The 21,149-nt window shown below is 47.2% G+C and overlaps 12 protein-coding genes, 3 non-coding genes and 3 pseudogenes across 15 annotated transcripts; 9 read left to right on the top strand and 9 right to left on the bottom strand.

Moving 5' to 3' along the window:
• Positions 1-33: 33 nt before the first annotated feature.
• LOC145983564 (histone H2B) lies at positions 34-437 on the bottom strand. Its single transcript, XM_083116638.1, has one exon. It carries the CDS (start codon positions 432-434, stop codon positions 63-65), a length of 372 nt encoding a protein of 123 aa, XP_082972764.1. The 5' UTR covers positions 435-437; the 3' UTR covers positions 34-62.
• Positions 438-614: 177 nt separating this feature from the next.
• On the top strand, positions 615-1,119 carry LOC145983563 (histone H2A). Its single transcript, XM_083116637.1, has one exon. The coding sequence runs from the start codon at positions 634-636 to the stop codon at positions 1,006-1,008; it is 375 nt and encodes a 124-aa protein (XP_082972763.1). The 5' UTR covers positions 615-633; the 3' UTR covers positions 1,009-1,119.
• Positions 1,120-1,680: 561 nt separating this feature from the next.
• Positions 1,681-2,004, bottom strand: LOC145983549 (histone H4). The gene has a single exon (XM_083116626.1). The coding sequence runs from the start codon at positions 1,990-1,992 to the stop codon at positions 1,681-1,683; it is 312 nt and encodes a 103-aa protein (XP_082972752.1). The 5' UTR covers positions 1,993-2,004.
• Positions 2,005-2,229: 225 nt separating this feature from the next.
• Positions 2,230-2,671, top strand: LOC145983554 (histone H3). Its single transcript, XM_083116630.1, has one exon. The coding sequence runs from the start codon at positions 2,236-2,238 to the stop codon at positions 2,644-2,646; it is 411 nt and encodes a 136-aa protein (XP_082972756.1). The 5' UTR covers positions 2,230-2,235; the 3' UTR covers positions 2,647-2,671.
• Positions 2,672-2,890: 219 nt separating this feature from the next.
• LOC145983553 (histone H1 pseudogene) lies at positions 2,891-3,752 on the bottom strand (annotated as a pseudogene).
• Positions 3,753-4,888: 1,136 nt separating this feature from the next.
• On the top strand, positions 4,889-5,007 carry LOC145983568 (5S ribosomal RNA). Its single transcript, XR_014441261.1, has one exon. It is a non-coding gene; the product is annotated as a 5S ribosomal RNA (ribosomal RNA).
• A 2,041-nt stretch (positions 5,008-7,048) lies between these two features.
• Positions 7,049-7,554, bottom strand: LOC145983551 (histone H2B). Its single transcript, XM_083116628.1, has one exon. It carries the CDS (start codon positions 7,549-7,551, stop codon positions 7,180-7,182), a length of 372 nt encoding a protein of 123 aa, XP_082972754.1. The 5' UTR covers positions 7,552-7,554; the 3' UTR covers positions 7,049-7,179.
• A 177-nt stretch (positions 7,555-7,731) lies between these two features.
• On the top strand, positions 7,732-8,236 carry LOC145983550 (histone H2A). Its single transcript, XM_083116627.1, has one exon. It carries the CDS (start codon positions 7,751-7,753, stop codon positions 8,123-8,125), a length of 375 nt encoding a protein of 124 aa, XP_082972753.1. The 5' UTR covers positions 7,732-7,750; the 3' UTR covers positions 8,126-8,236.
• Positions 8,237-8,797: 561 nt separating this feature from the next.
• Positions 8,798-9,121, bottom strand: LOC145983552 (histone H4). Its single transcript, XM_083116629.1, has one exon. The coding sequence runs from the start codon at positions 9,107-9,109 to the stop codon at positions 8,798-8,800; it is 312 nt and encodes a 103-aa protein (XP_082972755.1). The 5' UTR covers positions 9,110-9,121.
• Positions 9,122-9,346: 225 nt separating this feature from the next.
• On the top strand, positions 9,347-9,788 carry LOC145983560 (histone H3). Its single transcript, XM_083116635.1, has one exon. It carries the CDS (start codon positions 9,353-9,355, stop codon positions 9,761-9,763), a length of 411 nt encoding a protein of 136 aa, XP_082972761.1. The 5' UTR covers positions 9,347-9,352; the 3' UTR covers positions 9,764-9,788.
• A 219-nt stretch (positions 9,789-10,007) lies between these two features.
• Positions 10,008-10,869, bottom strand: LOC145983559 (histone H1 pseudogene; annotated as a pseudogene).
• A 1,134-nt stretch (positions 10,870-12,003) lies between these two features.
• LOC145983567 (5S ribosomal RNA) lies at positions 12,004-12,122 on the top strand. The gene has a single exon (XR_014441260.1). It is a non-coding gene; the product is annotated as a 5S ribosomal RNA (ribosomal RNA).
• A 2,041-nt stretch (positions 12,123-14,163) lies between these two features.
• Positions 14,164-14,669, bottom strand: LOC145983557 (histone H2B). Its single transcript, XM_083116632.1, has one exon. It carries the CDS (start codon positions 14,664-14,666, stop codon positions 14,295-14,297), a length of 372 nt encoding a protein of 123 aa, XP_082972758.1. The 5' UTR covers positions 14,667-14,669; the 3' UTR covers positions 14,164-14,294.
• A 177-nt stretch (positions 14,670-14,846) lies between these two features.
• Positions 14,847-15,351, top strand: LOC145983556 (histone H2A). Its single transcript, XM_083116631.1, has one exon. It carries the CDS (start codon positions 14,866-14,868, stop codon positions 15,238-15,240), a length of 375 nt encoding a protein of 124 aa, XP_082972757.1. The 5' UTR covers positions 14,847-14,865; the 3' UTR covers positions 15,241-15,351.
• Positions 15,352-15,912: 561 nt separating this feature from the next.
• Positions 15,913-16,236, bottom strand: LOC145983558 (histone H4). The gene has a single exon (XM_083116633.1). It carries the CDS (start codon positions 16,222-16,224, stop codon positions 15,913-15,915), a length of 312 nt encoding a protein of 103 aa, XP_082972759.1. The 5' UTR covers positions 16,225-16,236.
• A 225-nt stretch (positions 16,237-16,461) lies between these two features.
• Positions 16,462-16,903, top strand: LOC145983562 (histone H3). Its single transcript, XM_083116636.1, has one exon. It carries the CDS (start codon positions 16,468-16,470, stop codon positions 16,876-16,878), a length of 411 nt encoding a protein of 136 aa, XP_082972762.1. The 5' UTR covers positions 16,462-16,467; the 3' UTR covers positions 16,879-16,903.
• Positions 16,904-17,122: 219 nt separating this feature from the next.
• LOC145983561 (histone H1 pseudogene) lies at positions 17,123-17,984 on the bottom strand (annotated as a pseudogene).
• Positions 17,985-19,120: 1,136 nt separating this feature from the next.
• On the top strand, positions 19,121-19,239 carry LOC145983565 (5S ribosomal RNA). The gene has a single exon (XR_014441259.1). It is a non-coding gene; the product is annotated as a 5S ribosomal RNA (ribosomal RNA).
• The last annotated feature ends 1,910 nt before the right edge of the window (positions 19,240-21,149 follow it).

Below are 21,149 nucleotides of genomic sequence, written 5' to 3'. Positions count from 1 at the left end.
CCAAGATTCAATTTTTGGCCCTAAAAAGGGCCTTTTTCGGCAAGGTAACTATTTCCTTGAGTTTACTTTGAGCTGGTGTACTTAGTCACGGCCTTGGTGCCTTCACTGACGGCGTGCTTGGCCAGTTCACCGGGGAGGAGCAGCCGGACGGCCGTTTGGATCTCCCTGCTGGTGATGGTCGATCGCTTGTTGTAATGAGCGAGCCTGGAAGCTTCGGCGGCAATGCGCTCGAAGATGTCGTTGACGAAGCTGTTCATGATGCTCATCGCCTTGCTGGAGATGCCGGTGTCAGGGTGAACTTGCTTCAACACCTTGTAGATGTAAATTGCGTAGCTCTCCTTCCTCCTCCGCTTCTTCTTTTTGTCTCCCTTGGAGATGTTCTTCTGGGCCTTTCCGGCCTTTTTGGCGGCTTTTCCACTTGTCTTTGGCGGCATGTTGCAGACAGACTCGATGTGCGCCCAAACCGTCGATTCCTTTTAAGAAAGGACGGTTGATATCAGACGGACCAATGGCGCTTCGAGACGTGTCTCCCGGACGCTCTCATTCGCGGCGATTCAACACTACTTAACAAAACCACCAAACTGGCTGGCAAAAATTTGTGTTTTCACGTTGTATCGATAGCAAGAGATCATCATGTCTGGACGCGGAAAGGGAGGAAAAGTGAAGGGAAAGAGCAAGTCTCGCTCCAGCCGAGCCGGACTTCAGTTCCCCGTCGGCAGAATCCACCGACTTTTGCGAAAGGGCAATTATGCCGAACGTGTCGGTGCCGGTGCACCGGTTTACCTGGCCGCCGTCATGGAATATTTGGCCGCTGAAGTCTTGGAGTTGGCCGGCAATGCTGCTCGCGATAACAAGAAGACCAGGATCATCCCCCGTCACTTGCAGTTGGCCATCAGAAACGACGAGGAGTTGAACAAGCTCCTTTCTGGGGTCACGATCGCCCAGGGTGGCGTGCTGCCCAACATCCAGGCGGTCCTTCTTCCCAAGAAAACCGAGAAGAAAGCTTAAGCTGACACCCCACCCCCTCAGCTTGTAGCAAATCGGCCCTTGTAAGGGCCACCAATTACCTTAGGAAAGGGTCATTGTCTACTCTATTTTTTTAAGTTTTCAAGTTTGAAGTCGATAAGCTAATCAGGACTGACAATCCATGTAACTTGGCATGCAAATCCTGTGTTGATTCAATGTTTTTTTTTGCCTATTTCCGATAATGTCAGAGAATAGTGGCTTACCTGTACGTATACATCTTGTAAATTTTGATAGCATAGAGATTATGACGTGTGTTTTGTTTTCGGTGGAGTCAAGTTGCACTGAAAATAATAATAATAATAAAATATATATGTTCGCCTGAGTTATATTAATTGATGTTATAATTTGACAGAAGCCATCTGAATTTCACATAAATTCATTTTGCTTTGCTAAACGGCGAACGAAGAAGCAACGAGGGGTGGCTAGGCATGTAGCGAATGCTGAGAGTCCTCACGTGAATATTTTTTGTTGAATTCTCAATTATTTCAATCATTGTTATGTCATTATGAACTCGAGACGAGAGAAATCGTTCGAATCGAGGCTGGGATCAGGTTCGGGGAAAGTTGAAAGCTGACATTTCCTTCCTCAAAGAAAAGATTTGTGGCCCTTAGAAGGGCCGATTTTTCAAGATGGAGGACAGGCAAACTAGAGCCCTTAACCTCCGAAACCGTACAAGGTTCTGCCTTGACGTTTGAGTGCGTACACGACGTCCATGGCGGTTACGGTTTTCCTCTTGGCATGCTCCGTGTAGGTGACGGCATCGCGGATAACGTTCTCCAAGAACACCTTGAGGACGCCGCGTGTCTCTTCGTAGATGAGACCGGAGATTCGCTTCACACCTCCTCGCCGGGCAAGACGGCGGATGGCGGGCTTGGTGATACCCTGGATGTTGTCTCGGAGAACTTTACGGTGGCGCTTGGCACCTCCTTTGCCGAGTCCCTTTCCTCCTTTACCTCTGCCTGTCATTTCTGCAGTGCACGTACGTGGATTCGAAAGATGAGAATGAAGCCTTCCCGGCGAGCCGGCTCAGTTTTGTACGCCTTCGACAGAGGGGGGCAGAATGGCGGGAGCCAATGGGAAATCCGCTTTTCGGTTTGATTTCACGAATCAGGAGCATGCACGGCACCTTTCAGGGCAAAGCATATAAAGGCATGATTTTTGGTTGGCGCGATTGTTTGAAACGGAAACGCTTAGGACAAGCACGCGACAATGGCCCGGACTAAGCAAACTGCACGAAAATCCACCGGAGGCAAGGCCCCAAGGAAGCAGCTCGCCACAAAGGCAGCTAGGAAGAGCGCTCCCGCCACCGGAGGAGTGAAGAAGCCCCATAGGTACAGGCCAGGTACCGTGGCTCTTCGAGAAATCCGTCGCTACCAGAAGAGCACCGAGTTGCTCATCAGGAAGCTTCCTTTCCAGCGTCTCGTCCGCGAGATCGCTCAAGATTTCAAGACCGACTTGCGCTTCCAGAGTTCCGCAGTCATGGCTCTCCAGGAGGCCAGCGAGGCTTACCTCGTCGGTCTCTTCGAAGATACCAACTTGTGTGCCATCCACGCTAAGCGTGTCACTATCATGCCAAAGGACATCCAGCTCGCCCGCCGCATTCGTGGAGAGCGTGCTTAAGCGCATCCCGCTGCCCTTGGCAAACAATCGGTCCTTTTGAGGACCACAAATCCTACTTGGAAAGTACGTTTTGGTCGTATCTCTCTTTATTGTTATTATTATTGTCAATTCCATCCCTATCCTCGCGTTTATCCAAAAGTTATTTAAAATAATAACGCCGAAGCAATTGGGCGATATTTCATGAATATTCAGTTTTAATAATATATGGGTCAAAAGCTCTCGCTAAATCTTTAAATCTAATATCAGTTAGCGGTTTCTTACTCGCAGTTCATTTCATAGAATCGATGGAAACGAAGTCAAACAAATTATGACTACATAATGTGACTAGTGTATTGCTTTCATGGTTTACATTTTTTTTTAAAAAAAAAATGCATGGATGGAAGGGAAAGGATGACACCGTGTCCGATGAAAAGAAAAGTTATAAGATTGAGTGATCGTGCAAATTCGCTCCTTCCAGGAGAATTTTGATGGTCCTCAGAAGGACCTTTTTATGGGGAGCGCTTGCGTGCTCAACCATTTTACTTCTTTTTTGGTGCAGCCTTCTTTGCTGCCTTGGGCTTGGCAGCCTTCTTTGGCTTTGGCGCCTTTGGTTTCTTGGGCGTCTTTGCCTTTTTCACTTTCGATGGAGACTTCTTTGGCTTTGCAACAGGTGCCTTCTTCTTTTCGCCGGTCTTCTTCGGTCGCTTGGCCGGGGCAGCTTTCTTTGCCGGTTTCTTCTCCTTGGGAGCCGAGCGTTTGGTCTTGGAAACAGCCCCGCTTTCCGGTTTCTCCTTCAGCGACGAAGCGCTGAGCTTGAAAGATCCGGAGGCACCCTTTCCTTTGGTTTGCACCAAAGAACCTGATGCCACGGCGCTCCTCAGGTACTTCTTGATGAAGGGCGCGAGCTTCTCGGCGTCGACCTTGTAGTTCTGGGTGATGTACTTCTTGATGGCCTGCAGGGAAGAGCCTCCGCGCTCCTTCAAGTTCTTGATAGCGTTGTTCACCATCTCGGATGTCCTGGGATGGGAAGGAGCCGTTCTCGGCTTTTTCGCCTTCGAGGACTTCTTGGGCGAAGCCGCCGTCGGGGCTGAGGGAGCTGATGCCGTATCTGCCATATCTACGCTCTTTTCGGAACGAAAATGAATCCCCGCGCTTGGTTTCGACCCCCTTTTCTCTCGGAGCGCGGACCGGAGCGAGAGCAGCTCTCAGGCGGGCCGAAGCAAACTGAAGTTTGTAGTTGCCACAACGGTAAGTGTGTTTCCTCCTCTTTCCAAGATTAATTTTTTCAGTGCTGAGCTAGAGAGCACCAGCATCCCTCGTTGTTGGGTACGTTCCGGAAACTTTGAAGTAGCCGTGAAGTGCCGCAGTCCGTCCCCACGACTTCCACGTTCCTCGCTTCCTTCGTGTCAAACTCACCGTAGGTGTACGCGCGACCTCCATATGCCCGTGATTTCCTTAGTTTTCTCTGAGAAAAGGTAGAAGGTGCGTCGGTTGCACGGAGGAGATGGAAGTTCAATCCTTCCCCTATTCTCTTGCTGAGAATCAGGTGCCTTGTGCATACGACAGGCCTCTCAAGCCAATCTCCGAAGTAGCGTGTGTCGCACACGCCTGTGTTTGAACGAAGCTGGCCTACTTCCAATGTATAGCCTTTAATTTCGTTTATAGGCGAAAATCTATCGCATGAGGACTGTGGTTCGATTCGAAAGCAGCCATTTGCACCGAAAGTTAGCGCGGCCCTTCCTGCTCTCCGCCGATAAATAATAATAATAATGTAATAGTTTGTGTCGAGGTGCCCGTTGCCTACTTTGGTTTGTGGGAATAGCGCGTATTCGAGAACTCGATGAAGTTGTCCGAAGATAGCACAAAAATAGGAAATAGCTAGGCTGGAGTATATATATATATATATATATATATATATATATAACTACGCACTGGTAATGATCAGGCTGGAAAGTTCATACGAACTAACCGAGCCCAATCACTTTTTCGTTGTTAGGTCCTGGGTATATAGTGTGGAATCAAAAAGGTTGTTCATGAGATTCACTTTTATTCACTGCACTAAATTTTCTTCTCTATCTTGTAGCTTTTATGTTCACACATCTCTCGAAGGGTGTTAAAGCACATTTCTCACTATGACTACAATGAAATGTATAATTATATGTTATGTTTCTTCTACACGTTCTTGGCAGTGCCCACGAGACGAGACATTTCCCCGAAAACGAGAAGTTGGACTATATGTACCTTACCGAAAGCAGTATCTTTCGCCAACGGCCATACCACGCTGAATATACCGGTTCTCGTCCGATCACCGAAGTCAAGCAGCGTCGGGCCTGGTCAGTACTTGGATGGGTGACCGCCTGGGAACACCAGGTGCTGTTGGCATCCTTTTTCTTTTTCAAGGTTCATAGTGGCCTTTTATTTGTGAATCGAATCCAATCAATCACCCACAGTTTTTGCAGAATCGCTTTTTTTTTTTTTTTTTTTTTTTTTTTTTTTTTTTTTTTTTTTTTTTAAATATACCTGTCATCAAATAATAATAATAATATAAGTGAAGAATGTATATTAGTATATATGAATATCGGGGAAGGCGACGTTCTTCTGTTTTTTGGGGCGTGCGGGGTTGCAGGGTGCGTTCTTATTACCGGCGGCCGCCATAATCCCGGCGGGGAGCGCTGCCCTGCCCGGCGGATCGGCCGCGTCGCTCCCCGAAGAACCCGGCGTTGGTAGTTTTCTGCGAGGATACGTGCCGGCGGCTGCAGGGAGAGTGTTTTTTGGGCGTTTTTATTTTTTTGCAAAATGCCATCGCCGTGGAAGGAGGCGTTCGCTAAAGGGATAGTCCCGGCCCGGCAACCCTGATCCGTTGGCAATTTCGCCCGAAACGCACCGGGGCGGGGGGGGGGGGGGGTGCACACGCAGAATAAAGAATTGGAAATGTCGCATACTCGTTGGCGAGGACACGTAAACCGAGGTTCTGTTTCAACCGATGCATGTCAAATCTCGCGTCTTTTCCCTTCGGAAAGGGAATGCTCGATCAGTGCAGTGATGTGAAAGTGTCCCCGCTAGTGGACAATTTAGCAGAAGGCAAGTGGGGAAGGTCCTGGTCGGAACGGTTACTTTTGGCAGCAAACGGTTACGAAACTGTTACTTTTGTCAGTAAACTGTTACAAACGGTTACTTTTGTCAGTAAACTGTTACAAAACGGTTACTTTTGTCAGTAAACTGTTACAAAACGGTTACTTTTGGCAGTAAACTGTTACGAAACGGTTACTTTTGGCAGTAAACGGTTACGAAACGGTTAGTTTTAGCAGGGAACGGTTACAAAACCGTTACTTTTGGCAGCAGACGGTTACGAAATCGTTACTTTTGGCAGCAGACCGTTACATAACCGTTACTTTTTGCAGCAAACGAATTAACGATAAAATGACCATTCGGTATTTCTCGACTGGTCGGGAGTCGGGAAGTAATTTCCCGAAGTCGGGATCGGGAGAGGATCCCCCCCCCCGGTCCCGACTTTTCGGGATCCCGCACACCCCTAATATTAATGCATAGGATGGAATGAACATTTTTTTTTTGCCATGCCAACGTAACCTAACCTCCCAGAGGATCTGGGTTCAGACGTACGCGAGACAAATTCCTGGAAAAATGACCTCGCCTAAGACAACTTTCGTTCCTCTTCAAAAATTCGCGTACACTTTCGTTGTGTAGTCAGCATGTAATGATACCGAATGGAGGCATGTAGGCGTTCGAACCCCACCCCTAACTGAACAAAAAAATGCTAATCTTCCGGGATCGTAAGTTGAAGTTCCACCCCCCCCCCCCCCCGATGCCGCCGCCCTCCGGAAACAACGTTCAGATCAATTCTTGGAGTAACCGATTTCTAATGCAACGGTTCCCGCCAAATGTCACACTTCGTTGAGCGTACCAGTTCTCACCCTTTCATAGAAGTTAAGTGAGCCCTTTTAGTGCAAATTATGAATGTGACTGCCAAACTCTTCCTTTTTCCCTGCTCGTGGAGAAAACTTAAAGTAATTTTGAAAGTAAAATGAAGGGAAACACGAAAAATGAAATAAAATCACGACCTAACAAAACCTAACCTAATGTAACCCAACCGAGTATATGCAGATATCAATCTGTGTGTACCTTTCACTGCCATACTCTAGTAACAAACGTACAATTGTGAAATAGAAACCTGAAAGTTATTTTTGTTAAATATACAAGTTTATTTTATGTGTTCATCCTAAATAATAATGCGCCGAATCAATAATTGTTCCAAGTGTTAGGTTATTTTTTTGCAGAGGCATTTTGTCCAAATGTAACTCTAAAAGTCCTATTTTTGTAAATTACGTGCTGGTTGACATTAACATTCATTCGTACCTTAAAAGCATTTTTTTTTTTATACGTAAGGTCAAAAATCTTTTCGCTTGCAGGCTGAGATATCGTTAGGTTATGTAAGTGTACGTTTCGGAGGGGTGGTAGACAAGTTCGTCCAATTCCAAGATTCAATTTTTGGCCCTAAAAAGGGCCTTTTTCGGCAAGGTAACTATTTCCTTGAGTTTACTTTGAGCTGGTGTACTTAGTCACGGCCTTGGTGCCTTCACTGACGGCGTGCTTGGCCAGTTCACCGGGGAGGAGCAGCCGGACGGCCGTTTGGATCTCCCTGCTGGTGATGGTCGATCGCTTGTTGTAATGAGCGAGCCTGGAAGCTTCGGCGGCAATGCGCTCGAAGATGTCGTTGACGAAGCTGTTCATGATGCTCATCGCCTTGCTGGAGATGCCGGTGTCAGGGTGAACTTGCTTCAACACCTTGTAGATGTAAATTGCGTAGCTCTCCTTCCTCCTCCGCTTCTTCTTTTTGTCTCCCTTGGAGATGTTCTTCTGGGCCTTTCCGGCCTTTTTGGCGGCTTTTCCACTTGTCTTTGGCGGCATGTTGCAGACAGACTCGATGTGCGCCCAAACCGTCGATTCCTTTTAAGAAAGGACGGTTGATATCAGACGGACCAATGGCGCTTCGAGACGTGTCTCCCGGACGCTCTCATTCGCGGCGATTCAACACTACTTAACAAAACCACCAAACTGGCTGGCAAAAATTTGTGTTTTCACGTTGTATCGATAGCAAGAGATCATCATGTCTGGACGCGGAAAGGGAGGAAAAGTGAAGGGAAAGAGCAAGTCTCGCTCCAGCCGAGCCGGACTTCAGTTCCCCGTCGGCAGAATCCACCGACTTTTGCGAAAGGGCAATTATGCCGAACGTGTCGGTGCCGGTGCACCGGTTTACCTGGCCGCCGTCATGGAATATTTGGCCGCTGAAGTCTTGGAGTTGGCCGGCAATGCTGCTCGCGATAACAAGAAGACCAGGATCATCCCCCGTCACTTGCAGTTGGCCATCAGAAACGACGAGGAGTTGAACAAGCTCCTTTCTGGGGTCACGATCGCCCAGGGTGGCGTGCTGCCCAACATCCAGGCGGTCCTTCTTCCCAAGAAAACCGAGAAGAAAGCTTAAGCTGACACCCCACCCCCTCAGCTTGTAGCAAATCGGCCCTTGTAAGGGCCACCAATTACCTTAGGAAAGGGTCATTGTCTACTCTATTTTTTTAAGTTTTCAAGTTTGAAGTCGATAAGCTAATCAGGACTGACAATCCATGTAACTTGGCATGCAAATCCTGTGTTGATTCAATGTTTTTTTTTGCCTATTTCCGATAATGTCAGAGAATAGTGGCTTACCTGTACGTATACATCTTGTAAATTTTGATAGCATAGAGATTATGACGTGTGTTTTGTTTTCGGTGGAGTCAAGTTGCACTGAAAATAATAATAATAATAAAATATATATGTTCGCCTGAGTTATATTAATTGATGTTATAATTTGACAGAAGCCATCTGAATTTCACATAAATTCATTTTGCTTTGCTAAACGGCGAACGAAGAAGCAACGAGGGGTGGCTAGGCATGTAGCGAATGCTGAGAGTCCTCACGTGAATATTTTTTGTTGAATTCTCAATTATTTCAATCATTGTTATGTCATTATGAACTCGAGACGAGAGAAATCGTTCGAATCGAGGCTGGGATCAGGTTCGGGGAAAGTTGAAAGCTGACATTTCCTTCCTCAAAGAAAAGATTTGTGGCCCTTAGAAGGGCCGATTTTTCAAGATGGAGGACAGGCAAACTAGAGCCCTTAACCTCCGAAACCGTACAAGGTTCTGCCTTGACGTTTGAGTGCGTACACGACGTCCATGGCGGTTACGGTTTTCCTCTTGGCATGCTCCGTGTAGGTGACGGCATCGCGGATAACGTTCTCCAAGAACACCTTGAGGACGCCGCGTGTCTCTTCGTAGATGAGACCGGAGATTCGCTTCACACCTCCTCGCCGGGCAAGACGGCGGATGGCGGGCTTGGTGATACCCTGGATGTTGTCTCGGAGAACTTTACGGTGGCGCTTGGCACCTCCTTTGCCGAGTCCCTTTCCTCCTTTACCTCTGCCTGTCATTTCTGCAGTGCACGTACGTGGATTCGAAAGATGAGAATGAAGCCTTCCCGGCGAGCCGGCTCAGTTTTGTACGCCTTCGACAGAGGGGGGCAGAATGGCGGGAGCCAATGGGAAATCCGCTTTTCGGTTTGATTTCACGAATCAGGAGCATGCACGGCACCTTTCAGGGCAAAGCATATAAAGGCATGATTTTTGGTTGGCGCGATTGTTTGAAACGGAAACGCTTAGGACAAGCACGCGACAATGGCCCGGACTAAGCAAACTGCACGAAAATCCACCGGAGGCAAGGCCCCAAGGAAGCAGCTCGCCACAAAGGCAGCTAGGAAGAGCGCTCCCGCCACCGGAGGAGTGAAGAAGCCCCATAGGTACAGGCCAGGTACCGTGGCTCTTCGAGAAATCCGTCGCTACCAGAAGAGCACCGAGTTGCTCATCAGGAAGCTTCCTTTCCAGCGTCTCGTCCGCGAGATCGCTCAAGATTTCAAGACCGACTTGCGCTTCCAGAGTTCCGCAGTCATGGCTCTCCAGGAGGCCAGCGAGGCTTACCTCGTCGGTCTCTTCGAAGATACCAACTTGTGTGCCATCCACGCTAAGCGTGTCACTATCATGCCAAAGGACATCCAGCTCGCCCGCCGCATTCGTGGAGAGCGTGCTTAAGCGCATCCCGCTGCCCTTGGCAAACAATCGGTCCTTTTGAGGACCACAAATCCTACTTGGAAAGTACGTTTTGGTCGTATCTCTCTTTATTGTTATTATTATTGTCAATTCCATCCCTATCCTCGCGTTTATCCAAAAGTTATTTAAAATAATAACGCCGAAGCAATTGGGCGATATTTCATGAATATTCAGTTTTAATAATATATGGGTCAAAAGCTCTCGCTAAATCTTTAAATCTAATATCAGTTAGCGGTTTCTTACTCGCAGTTCATTTCATAGAATCGATGGAAACGAAGTCAAACAAATTATGACTACATAATGTGACTAGTGTATTGCTTTCATGGTTTACATTTTTTTTTAAAAAAAAAATGCATGGATGGAAGGGAAAGGATGACACCGTGTCCGATGAAAAGAAAAGTTATAAGATTGAGTGATCGTGCAAATTCGCTCCTTCCAGGAGAATTTTGATGGTCCTCAGAAGGACCTTTTTATGGGGAGCGCTTGCGTGCTCAACCATTTTACTTCTTTTTTGGTGCAGCCTTCTTTGCTGCCTTGGGCTTGGCAGCCTTCTTTGGCTTTGGCGCCTTTGGTTTCTTGGGCGTCTTTGCCTTTTTCACTTTCGATGGAGACTTCTTTGGCTTTGCAACAGGTGCCTTCTTCTTTTCGCCGGTCTTCTTCGGTCGCTTGGCCGGGGCAGCTTTCTTTGCCGGTTTCTTCTCCTTGGGAGCCGAGCGTTTGGTCTTGGAAACAGCCCCGCTTTCCGGTTTCTCCTTCAGCGACGAAGCGCTGAGCTTGAAAGATCCGGAGGCACCCTTTCCTTTGGTTTGCACCAAAGAACCTGATGCCACGGCGCTCCTCAGGTACTTCTTGATGAAGGGCGCGAGCTTCTCGGCGTCGACCTTGTAGTTCTGGGTGATGTACTTCTTGATGGCCTGCAGGGAAGAGCCTCCGCGCTCCTTCAAGTTCTTGATAGCGTTGTTCACCATCTCGGATGTCCTGGGATGGGAAGGAGCCGTTCTCGGCTTTTTCGCCTTCGAGGACTTCTTGGGCGAAGCCGCCGTCGGGGCTGAGGGAGCTGATGCCGTATCTGCCATATCTACGCTCTTTTCGGAACGAAAATGAATCCCCGCGCTTGGTTTCGACCCCCTTTTCTCTCGGAGCGCGGACCGGAGCGAGAGCAGCTCTCAGGCGGGCCGAAGCAAACTGAAGTTTGTAGTTGCCACAACGGTAAGTGTGTTTCCTCCTCTTTCCAAGATTAATTTTTTCAGTGCTGAGCTAGAGAGCACCAGCATCCCTCGTTGTTGGGTACGTTCCGGAAACTTTGAAGTAGCCGTGAAGTGCCGCAGTCCGTCCCCACGACTTCCACGTTCCTCGCTTCCTTCGTGTCAAACTCACCGTAGGTGTACGCGCGACCTCCATATGCCCGTGATTTCCTTAGTTTTCTCTGAGAAAAGGTAGAAGGTGCGTCGGTTGCACGGAGGAGATGGAAGTTCAATCCTTCCCCTATTCTCTTGCTGAGAATCAGGTGCCTTGTGCATACGACAGGCCTCTCAAGCCAATCTCCGAAGTAGCGTGTGTCGCACACGCCTGTGTTTGAACGAAGCTGGCCTACTTCCAATGTATAGCCTTTAATTTCGTTTATAGGCGAAAATCTATCGCATGAGGACTGTGGTTCGATTCGAAAGCAGCCATTTGCACCGAAAGTTAGCGCGGCCCTTCCTGCTCTCCGCCGATAAATAATAATAATAATGTAATAGTTTGTGTCGAGGTGCCCGTTGCCTACTTTGGTTTGTGGGAATAGCGCGTATTCGAGAACTCGATGAAGTTGTCCGAAGATAGCACAAAAATAGGAAATAGCTAGGCTGGAGTATATATATATATATATATATATATATATATAACTACGCACTGGTAATGATCAGGCTGGAAAGTTCATACGAACTAACCGAGCCCAATCACTTTTTCGTTGTTAGGTCCTGGGTATATAGTGTGGAATCAAAAAGGTTGTTCATGAGATTCACTTTTATTCACTGCACTAAATTTTCTTCTCTATCTTGTAGCTTTTATGTTCACACATCTCTCGAAGGGTGTTAAAGCACATTTCTCACTATGACTACAATGAAATGTATAATTATATGTTATGTTTCTTCTACACGTTCTTGGCAGTGCCCACGAGACGAGACATTTCCCCGAAAACGAGAAGTTGGACTATATGTACCTTACCGAAAGCAGTATCTTTCGCCAACGGCCATACCACGCTGAATATACCGGTTCTCGTCCGATCACCGAAGTCAAGCAGCGTCGGGCCTGGTCAGTACTTGGATGGGTGACCGCCTGGGAACACCAGGTGCTGTTGGCATCCTTTTTCTTTTTCAAGGTTCATAGTGGCCTTTTATTTGTGAATCGAATCCAATCAATCACCCACAGTTTTTGCAGAATCGCTTTTTTTTTTTTTTTTTTTTTTTTTTTTTTTTTTTTTTTTTTTTTTTAAATATACCTGTCATCAAATAATAATAATAATATAAGTGAAGAATGTATATTAGTATATATGAATATCGGGGAAGGCGACGTTCTTCTGTTTTTTGGGGCGTGCGGGGTTGCAGGGTGCGTTCTTATTACCGGCGGCCGCCATAATCCCGGCGGGGAGCGCTGCCCTGCCCGGCGGATCGGCCGCGTCGCTCCCCGAAGAACCCGGCGTTGGTAGTTTTCTGCGAGGATACGTGCCGGCGGCTGCAGGGAGAGTGTTTTTTGGGCGTTTTTATTTTTTTGCAAAATGCCATCGCCGTGGAAGGAGGCGTTCGCTAAAGGGATAGTCCCGGCCCGGCAACCCTGATCCGTTGGCAATTTCGCCCGAAACGCACCGGGGCGGGGGGGGGGGGGGGTGCACACGCAGAATAAAGAATTGGAAATGTCGCATACTCGTTGGCGAGGACACGTAAACCGAGGTTCTGTTTCAACCGATGCATGTCAAATCTCGCGTCTTTTCCCTTCGGAAAGGGAATGCTCGATCAGTGCAGTGATGTGAAAGTGTCCCCGCTAGTGGACAATTTAGCAGAAGGCAAGTGGGGAAGGTCCTGGTCGGAACGGTTACTTTTGGCAGCAAACGGTTACGAAACTGTTACTTTTGTCAGTAAACTGTTACAAACGGTTACTTTTGTCAGTAAACTGTTACAAAACGGTTACTTTTGTCAGTAAACTGTTACAAAACGGTTACTTTTGGCAGTAAACTGTTACGAAACGGTTACTTTTGGCAGTAAACGGTTACGAAACGGTTAGTTTTAGCAGGGAACGGTTACAAAACCGTTACTTTTGGCAGCAGACGGTTACGAAATCGTTACTTTTGGCAGCAGACCGTTACATAACCGTTACTTTTTGCAGCAAACGAATTAACGATAAAATGACCATTCGGTATTTCTCGACTGGTCGGGAGTCGGGAAGTAATTTCCCGAAGTCGGGATCGGGAGAGGATCCCCCCCCCCGGTCCCGACTTTTCGGGATCCCGCACACCCCTAATATTAATGCATAGGATGGAATGAACATTTTTTTTTTGCCATGCCAACGTAACCTAACCTCCCAGAGGATCTGGGTTCAGACGTACGCGAGACAAATTCCTGGAAAAATGACCTCGCCTAAGACAACTTTCGTTCCTCTTCAAAAATTCGCGTACACTTTCGTTGTGTAGTCAGCATGTAATGATACCGAATGGAGGCATGTAGGCGTTCGAACCCCACCCCTAACTGAACAAAAAAATGCTAATCTTCCGGGATCGTAAGTTGAAGTTCCACCCCCCCCCCCCCCCGATGCCGCCGCCCTCCGGAAACAACGTTCAGATCAATTCTTGGAGTAACCGATTTCTAATGCAACGGTTCCCGCCAAATGTCACACTTCGTTGAGCGTACCAGTTCTCACCCTTTCATAGAAGTTAAGTGAGCCCTTTTAGTGCAAATTATGAATGTGACTGCCAAACTCTTCCTTTTTCCCTGCTCGTGGAGAAAACTTAAAGTAATTTTGAAAGTAAAATGAAGGGAAACACGAAAAATGAAATAAAATCACGACCTAACAAAACCTAACCTAATGTAACCCAACCGAGTATATGCAGATATCAATCTGTGTGTACCTTTCACTGCCATACTCTAGTAACAAACGTACAATTGTGAAATAGAAACCTGAAAGTTATTTTTGTTAAATATACAAGTTTATTTTATGTGTTCATCCTAAATAATAATGCGCCGAATCAATAATTGTTCCAAGTGTTAGGTTATTTTTTTGCAGAGGCATTTTGTCCAAATGTAACTCTAAAAGTCCTATTTTTGTAAATTACGTGCTGGTTGACATTAACATTCATTCGTACCTTAAAAGCATTTTTTTTTTTATACGTAAGGTCAAAAATCTTTTCGCTTGCAGGCTGAGATATCGTTAGGTTATGTAAGTGTACGTTTCGGAGGGGTGGTAGACAAGTTCGTCCAATTCCAAGATTCAATTTTTGGCCCTAAAAAGGGCCTTTTTCGGCAAGGTAACTATTTCCTTGAGTTTACTTTGAGCTGGTGTACTTAGTCACGGCCTTGGTGCCTTCACTGACGGCGTGCTTGGCCAGTTCACCGGGGAGGAGCAGCCGGACGGCCGTTTGGATCTCCCTGCTGGTGATGGTCGATCGCTTGTTGTAATGAGCGAGCCTGGAAGCTTCGGCGGCAATGCGCTCGAAGATGTCGTTGACGAAGCTGTTCATGATGCTCATCGCCTTGCTGGAGATGCCGGTGTCAGGGTGAACTTGCTTCAACACCTTGTAGATGTAAATTGCGTAGCTCTCCTTCCTCCTCCGCTTCTTCTTTTTGTCTCCCTTGGAGATGTTCTTCTGGGCCTTTCCGGCCTTTTTGGCGGCTTTTCCACTTGTCTTTGGCGGCATGTTGCAGACAGACTCGATGTGCGCCCAAACCGTCGATTCCTTTTAAGAAAGGACGGTTGATATCAGACGGACCAATGGCGCTTCGAGACGTGTCTCCCGGACGCTCTCATTCGCGGCGATTCAACACTACTTAACAAAACCACCAAACTGGCTGGCAAAAATTTGTGTTTTCACGTTGTATCGATAGCAAGAGATCATCATGTCTGGACGCGGAAAGGGAGGAAAAGTGAAGGGAAAGAGCAAGTCTCGCTCCAGCCGAGCCGGACTTCAGTTCCCCGTCGGCAGAATCCACCGACTTTTGCGAAAGGGCAATTATGCCGAACGTGTCGGTGCCGGTGCACCGGTTTACCTGGCCGCCGTCATGGAATATTTGGCCGCTGAAGTCTTGGAGTTGGCCGGCAATGCTGCTCGCGATAACAAGAAGACCAGGATCATCCCCCGTCACTTGCAGTTGGCCATCAGAAACGACGAGGAGTTGAACAAGCTCCTTTCTGGGGTCACGATCGCCCAGGGTGGCGTGCTGCCCAACATCCAGGCGGTCCTTCTTCCCAAGAAAACCGAGAAGAAAGCTTAAGCTGACACCCCACCCCCTCAGCTTGTAGCAAATCGGCCCTTGTAAGGGCCACCAATTACCTTAGGAAAGGGTCATTGTCTACTCTATTTTTTTAAGTTTTCAAGTTTGAAGTCGATAAGCTAATCAGGACTGACAATCCATGTAACTTGGCATGCAAATCCTGTGTTGATTCAATGTTTTTTTTTGCCTATTTCCGATAATGTCAGAGAATAGTGGCTTACCTGTACGTATACATCTTGTAAATTTTGATAGCATAGAGATTATGACGTGTGTTTTGTTTTCGGTGGAGTCAAGTTGCACTGAAAATAATAATAATAATAAAATATATATGTTCGCCTGAGTTATATTAATTGATGTTATAATTTGACAGAAGCCATCTGAATTTCACATAAATTCATTTTGCTTTGCTAAACGGCGAACGAAGAAGCAACGAGGGGTGGCTAGGCATGTAGCGAATGCTGAGAGTCCTCACGTGAATATTTTTTGTTGAATTCTCAATTATTTCAATCATTGTTATGTCATTATGAACTCGAGACGAGAGAAATCGTTCGAATCGAGGCTGGGATCAGGTTCGGGGAAAGTTGAAAGCTGACATTTCCTTCCTCAAAGAAAAGATTTGTGGCCCTTAGAAGGGCCGATTTTTCAAGATGGAGGACAGGCAAACTAGAGCCCTTAACCTCCGAAACCGTACAAGGTTCTGCCTTGACGTTTGAGTGCGTACACGACGTCCATGGCGGTTACGGTTTTCCTCTTGGCATGCTCCGTGTAGGTGACGGCATCGCGGATAACGTTCTCCAAGAACACCTTGAGGACGCCGCGTGTCTCTTCGTAGATGAGACCGGAGATTCGCTTCACACCTCCTCGCCGGGCAAGACGGCGGATGGCGGGCTTGGTGATACCCTGGATGTTGTCTCGGAGAACTTTACGGTGGCGCTTGGCACCTCCTTTGCCGAGTCCCTTTCCTCCTTTACCTCTGCCTGTCATTTCTGCAGTGCACGTACGTGGATTCGAAAGATGAGAATGAAGCCTTCCCGGCGAGCCGGCTCAGTTTTGTACGCCTTCGACAGAGGGGGGCAGAATGGCGGGAGCCAATGGGAAATCCGCTTTTCGGTTTGATTTCACGAATCAGGAGCATGCACGGCACCTTTCAGGGCAAAGCATATAAAGGCATGATTTTTGGTTGGCGCGATTGTTTGAAACGGAAACGCTTAGGACAAGCACGCGACAATGGCCCGGACTAAGCAAACTGCACGAAAATCCACCGGAGGCAAGGCCCCAAGGAAGCAGCTCGCCACAAAGGCAGCTAGGAAGAGCGCTCCCGCCACCGGAGGAGTGAAGAAGCCCCATAGGTACAGGCCAGGTACCGTGGCTCTTCGAGAAATCCGTCGCTACCAGAAGAGCACCGAGTTGCTCATCAGGAAGCTTCCTTTCCAGCGTCTCGTCCGCGAGATCGCTCAAGATTTCAAGACCGACTTGCGCTTCCAGAGTTCCGCAGTCATGGCTCTCCAGGAGGCCAGCGAGGCTTACCTCGTCGGTCTCTTCGAAGATACCAACTTGTGTGCCATCCACGCTAAGCGTGTCACTATCATGCCAAAGGACATCCAGCTCGCCCGCCGCATTCGTGGAGAGCGTGCTTAAGCGCATCCCGCTGCCCTTGGCAAACAATCGGTCCTTTTGAGGACCACAAATCCTACTTGGAAAGTACGTTTTGGTCGTATCTCTCTTTATTGTTATTATTATTGTCAATTCCATCCCTATCCTCGCGTTTATCCAAAAGTTATTTAAAATAATAACGCCGAAGCAATTGGGCGATATTTCATGAATATTCAGTTTTAATAATATATGGGTCAAAAGCTCTCGCTAAATCTTTAAATCTAATATCAGTTAGCGGTTTCTTACTCGCAGTTCATTTCATAGAATCGATGGAAACGAAGTCAAACAAATTATGACTACATAATGTGACTAGTGTATTGCTTTCATGGTTTACATTTTTTTTTAAAAAAAAAATGCATGGATGGAAGGGAAAGGATGACACCGTGTCCGATGAAAAGAAAAGTTATAAGATTGAGTGATCGTGCAAATTCGCTCCTTCCAGGAGAATTTTGATGGTCCTCAGAAGGACCTTTTTATGGGGAGCGCTTGCGTGCTCAACCATTTTACTTCTTTTTTGGTGCAGCCTTCTTTGCTGCCTTGGGCTTGGCAGCCTTCTTTGGCTTTGGCGCCTTTGGTTTCTTGGGCGTCTTTGCCTTTTTCACTTTCGATGGAGACTTCTTTGGCTTTGCAACAGGTGCCTTCTTCTTTTCGCCGGTCTTCTTCGGTCGCTTGGCCGGGGCAGCTTTCTTTGCCGGTTTCTTCTCCTTGGGAGCCGAGCGTTTGGTCTTGGAAACAGCCCCGCTTTCCGGTTTCTCCTTCAGCGACGAAGCGCTGAGCTTGAAAGATCCGGAGGCACCCTTTCCTTTGGTTTGCACCAAAGAACCTGATGCCACGGCGCTCCTCAGGTACTTCTTGATGAAGGGCGCGAGCTTCTCGGCGTCGACCTTGTAGTTCTGGGTGATGTACTTCTTGATGGCCTGCAGGGAAGAGCCTCCGCGCTCCTTCAAGTTCTTGATAGCGTTGTTCACCATCTCGGATGTCCTGGGATGGGAAGGAGCCGTTCTCGGCTTTTTCGCCTTCGAGGACTTCTTGGGCGAAGCCGCCGTCGGGGCTGAGGGAGCTGATGCCGTATCTGCCATATCTACGCTCTTTTCGGAACGAAAATGAATCCCCGCGCTTGGTTTCGACCCCCTTTTCTCTCGGAGCGCGGACCGGAGCGAGAGCAGCTCTCAGGCGGGCCGAAGCAAACTGAAGTTTGTAGTTGCCACAACGGTAAGTGTGTTTCCTCCTCTTTCCAAGATTAATTTTTTCAGTGCTGAGCTAGAGAGCACCAGCATCCCTCGTTGTTGGGTACGTTCCGGAAACTTTGAAGTAGCCGTGAAGTGCCGCAGTCCGTCCCCACGACTTCCACGTTCCTCGCTTCCTTCGTGTCAAACTCACCGTAGGTGTACGCGCGACCTCCATATGCCCGTGATTTCCTTAGTTTTCTCTGAGAAAAGGTAGAAGGTGCGTCGGTTGCACGGAGGAGATGGAAGTTCAATCCTTCCCCTATTCTCTTGCTGAGAATCAGGTGCCTTGTGCATACGACAGGCCTCTCAAGCCAATCTCCGAAGTAGCGTGTGTCGCACACGCCTGTGTTTGAACGAAGCTGGCCTACTTCCAATGTATAGCCTTTAATTTCGTTTATAGGCGAAAATCTATCGCATGAGGACTGTGGTTCGATTCGAAAGCAGCCATTTGCACCGAAAGTTAGCGCGGCCCTTCCTGCTCTCCGCCGATAAATAATAATAATAATGTAATAGTTTGTGTCGAGGTGCCCGTTGCCTACTTTGGTTTGTGGGAATAGCGCGTATTCGAGAACTCGATGAAGTTGTCCGAAGATAGCACAAAAATAGGAAATAGCTAGGCTGGAGTATATATATATATATATATATATATATATATATAACTACGCACTGGTAATGATCAGGCTGGAAAGTTCATACGAACTAACCGAGCCCAATCACTTTTTCGTTGTTAGGTCCTGGGTATATAGTGTGGAATCAAAAAGGTTGTTCATGAGATTCACTTTTATTCACTGCACTAAATTTTCTTCTCTATCTTGTAGCTTTTATGTTCACACATCTCTCGAAGGGTGTTAAAGCACATTTCTCACTATGACTACAATGAAATGTATAATTATATGTTATGTTTCTTCTACACGTTCTTGGCAGTGCCCACGAGACGAGACATTTCCCCGAAAACGAGAAGTTGGACTATATGTACCTTACCGAAAGCAGTATCTTTCGCCAACGGCCATACCACGCTGAATATACCGGTTCTCGTCCGATCACCGAAGTCAAGCAGCGTCGGGCCTGGTCAGTACTTGGATGGGTGACCGCCTGGGAACACCAGGTGCTGTTGGCATCCTTTTTCTTTTTCAAGGTTCATAGTGGCCTTTTATTTGTGAATCGAATCCAATCAATCACCCACAGTTTTTGCAGAATCGCTTTTTTTTTTTTTTTTTTTTTTTTTTTTTTTTTTTTTTTTTTTTTTTTAAATATACCTGTCATCAAATAATAATAATAATATAAGTGAAGAATGTATATTAGTATATATGAATATCGGGGAAGGCGACGTTCTTCTGTTTTTTGGGGCGTGCGGGGTTGCAGGGTGCGTTCTTATTACCGGCGGCCGCCATAATCCCGGCGGGGAGCGCTGCCCTGCCCGGCGGATCGGCCGCGTCGCTCCCCGAAGAACCCGGCGTTGGTAGTTTTCTGCGAGGATACGTGCCGGCGGCTGCAGGGAGAGTGTTTTTTGGGCGTTTTTATTTTTTTGCAAAATGCCATCGCCGTGGAAGGAGGCGTTCGCTAAAGGGATAGTCCCGGCCCGGCAACCCTGATCCGTTGGCAATTTCGCCCGAAACGCACCGGGGCGGGGGGGGGGGGGGGTGCACACGCAGAATAAAGAATTGGAAATGTCGCATACTCGTTGGCGAGGACACGTAAACCGAGGTTCTGTTTCAACCGATGCATGTCAAATCTCGCGTCTTTTCCCTTCGGAAAGGGAATGCTCGATCAGTGCAGTGATGTGAAAGTGTCCCCGCTAGTGGACAATTTAGCAGAAGGCAAGTGGGGAAGGTCCTGGTCGGAACGGTTACTTTTGGCAGCAAACGGTTACGAAACTGTTACTTTTGTCAGTAAACTGTTACAAACGGTTACTTTTGTCAGTAAACTGTTACAAAACGGTTACTTTTGTCAGTAAACTGTTACAAAACGGTTACTTTTGGCAGTAAACTGTTACGAAACGGTTACTTTTGGCAGTAAACGGTTACGAAACGGTTAGTTTTAGCAGGGAACGGTTACAAAACCGTTACTTTTGGCAGCAGACGGTTACGAAATCGTTACTTTTGGCAGCAGACCGTTACATAACCGTTACTTTTTGCAGCAAACGAATTAACGATAAAATGACCATTCGGTATTTCTCGACTGGTCGGGAGTCGGGAAGTAATTTCCCGAAGTCGGGATCGGGAGAGGATCCCCCCCCCCGGTCCCGACTTTTCGGGATCCCGCACACCCCTAATATTAATGCATAGGATGGAATGAACATTTTTTTTTTGCCATGCCAACGTAACCTAACCTCCCAGAGGATCTGGGTTCAGACGTACGCGAGACAAATTCCTGGAAAAATGACCTCGCCTAAGACAACTTTCGTTCCTCTTCAAAAATTCGCGTACACTTTCGTTGTGTAGTCAGCATGTAATGATACCGAATGGAGGCATGTAGGCGTTCGAACCCCACCCCTAACTGAACAAAAAAATGCTAATCTTCCGGGATCGTAAGTTGAAGTTCCACCCCCCCCCCCCCCCGATGCCGCCGCCCTCCGGAAACAACGTTCAGATCAATTCTTGGAGTAACCGATTTCTAATGCAACGGTTCCCGCCAAATGTCACACTTCGTTGAGCGTACCAGTTCTCACCCTTTCATAGAAGTTAAGTGAGCCCTTTTAGTGCAAATTATGAATGTGACTGCCAAACTCTTCCTTTTTCCCTGCTCGTGGAGAAAACTTAAAGTAATTTTGAAAGTAAAATGAAGGGAAACACGAAAAATGAAATAAAATCACGACCTAACAAAACCTAACCTAATGTAACCCAACCGAGTATATGCAGATATCAATCTGTGTGTACCTTTCACTGCCATACTCTAGTAACAAACGTACAATTGTGAAATAGAAACCTGAAAGTTATTTTTGTTAAATATACAAGTTTATTTTATGTGTTCATCCTAAATAATAATGCGCCGAATCAATAATTGTTCCAAGTGTTAGGTTATTTTTTT

Source organism: Lepisma saccharinum, unplaced genomic scaffold, assembly GCF_977018435.1.
Source record: "Lepisma saccharinum unplaced genomic scaffold, izLepSacc3.1 HAP1_SCAFFOLD_1248, whole genome shotgun sequence".
NCBI lineage: Eukaryota > Metazoa > Arthropoda > Insecta > Zygentoma > Lepismatidae > Lepisma > Lepisma saccharinum.
This window is presented reverse-complemented; position numbering and strand designations above follow the sequence as displayed.

Bases quoted from the DNA above. Each gene is read 5' to 3' on its own strand.
- LOC145983562 (XM_083116636.1), top strand. From the start codon at position 16,468: ATGGCCCGGACTAAGCAAACTGCACGAAAATCCACCGGAGGCAAGGCC.
- LOC145983551 (XM_083116628.1), bottom strand. From the start codon at position 7,551: ATGCCGCCAAAGACAAGTGGAAAAGCCGCCAAAAAGGCCGGAAAGGCC.
- LOC145983550 (XM_083116627.1), top strand. From the start codon at position 7,751: ATGTCTGGACGCGGAAAGGGAGGAAAAGTGAAGGGAAAGAGCAAGTCT.
- LOC145983558 (XM_083116633.1), bottom strand. From the start codon at position 16,224: ATGACAGGCAGAGGTAAAGGAGGAAAGGGACTCGGCAAAGGAGGTGCC.
- LOC145983552 (XM_083116629.1), bottom strand. From the start codon at position 9,109: ATGACAGGCAGAGGTAAAGGAGGAAAGGGACTCGGCAAAGGAGGTGCC.
- LOC145983563 (XM_083116637.1), top strand. From the start codon at position 634: ATGTCTGGACGCGGAAAGGGAGGAAAAGTGAAGGGAAAGAGCAAGTCT.
- LOC145983564 (XM_083116638.1), bottom strand. From the start codon at position 434: ATGCCGCCAAAGACAAGTGGAAAAGCCGCCAAAAAGGCCGGAAAGGCC.
- LOC145983549 (XM_083116626.1), bottom strand. From the start codon at position 1,992: ATGACAGGCAGAGGTAAAGGAGGAAAGGGACTCGGCAAAGGAGGTGCC.
- LOC145983556 (XM_083116631.1), top strand. From the start codon at position 14,866: ATGTCTGGACGCGGAAAGGGAGGAAAAGTGAAGGGAAAGAGCAAGTCT.
- LOC145983554 (XM_083116630.1), top strand. From the start codon at position 2,236: ATGGCCCGGACTAAGCAAACTGCACGAAAATCCACCGGAGGCAAGGCC.
- LOC145983557 (XM_083116632.1), bottom strand. From the start codon at position 14,666: ATGCCGCCAAAGACAAGTGGAAAAGCCGCCAAAAAGGCCGGAAAGGCC.
- LOC145983560 (XM_083116635.1), top strand. From the start codon at position 9,353: ATGGCCCGGACTAAGCAAACTGCACGAAAATCCACCGGAGGCAAGGCC.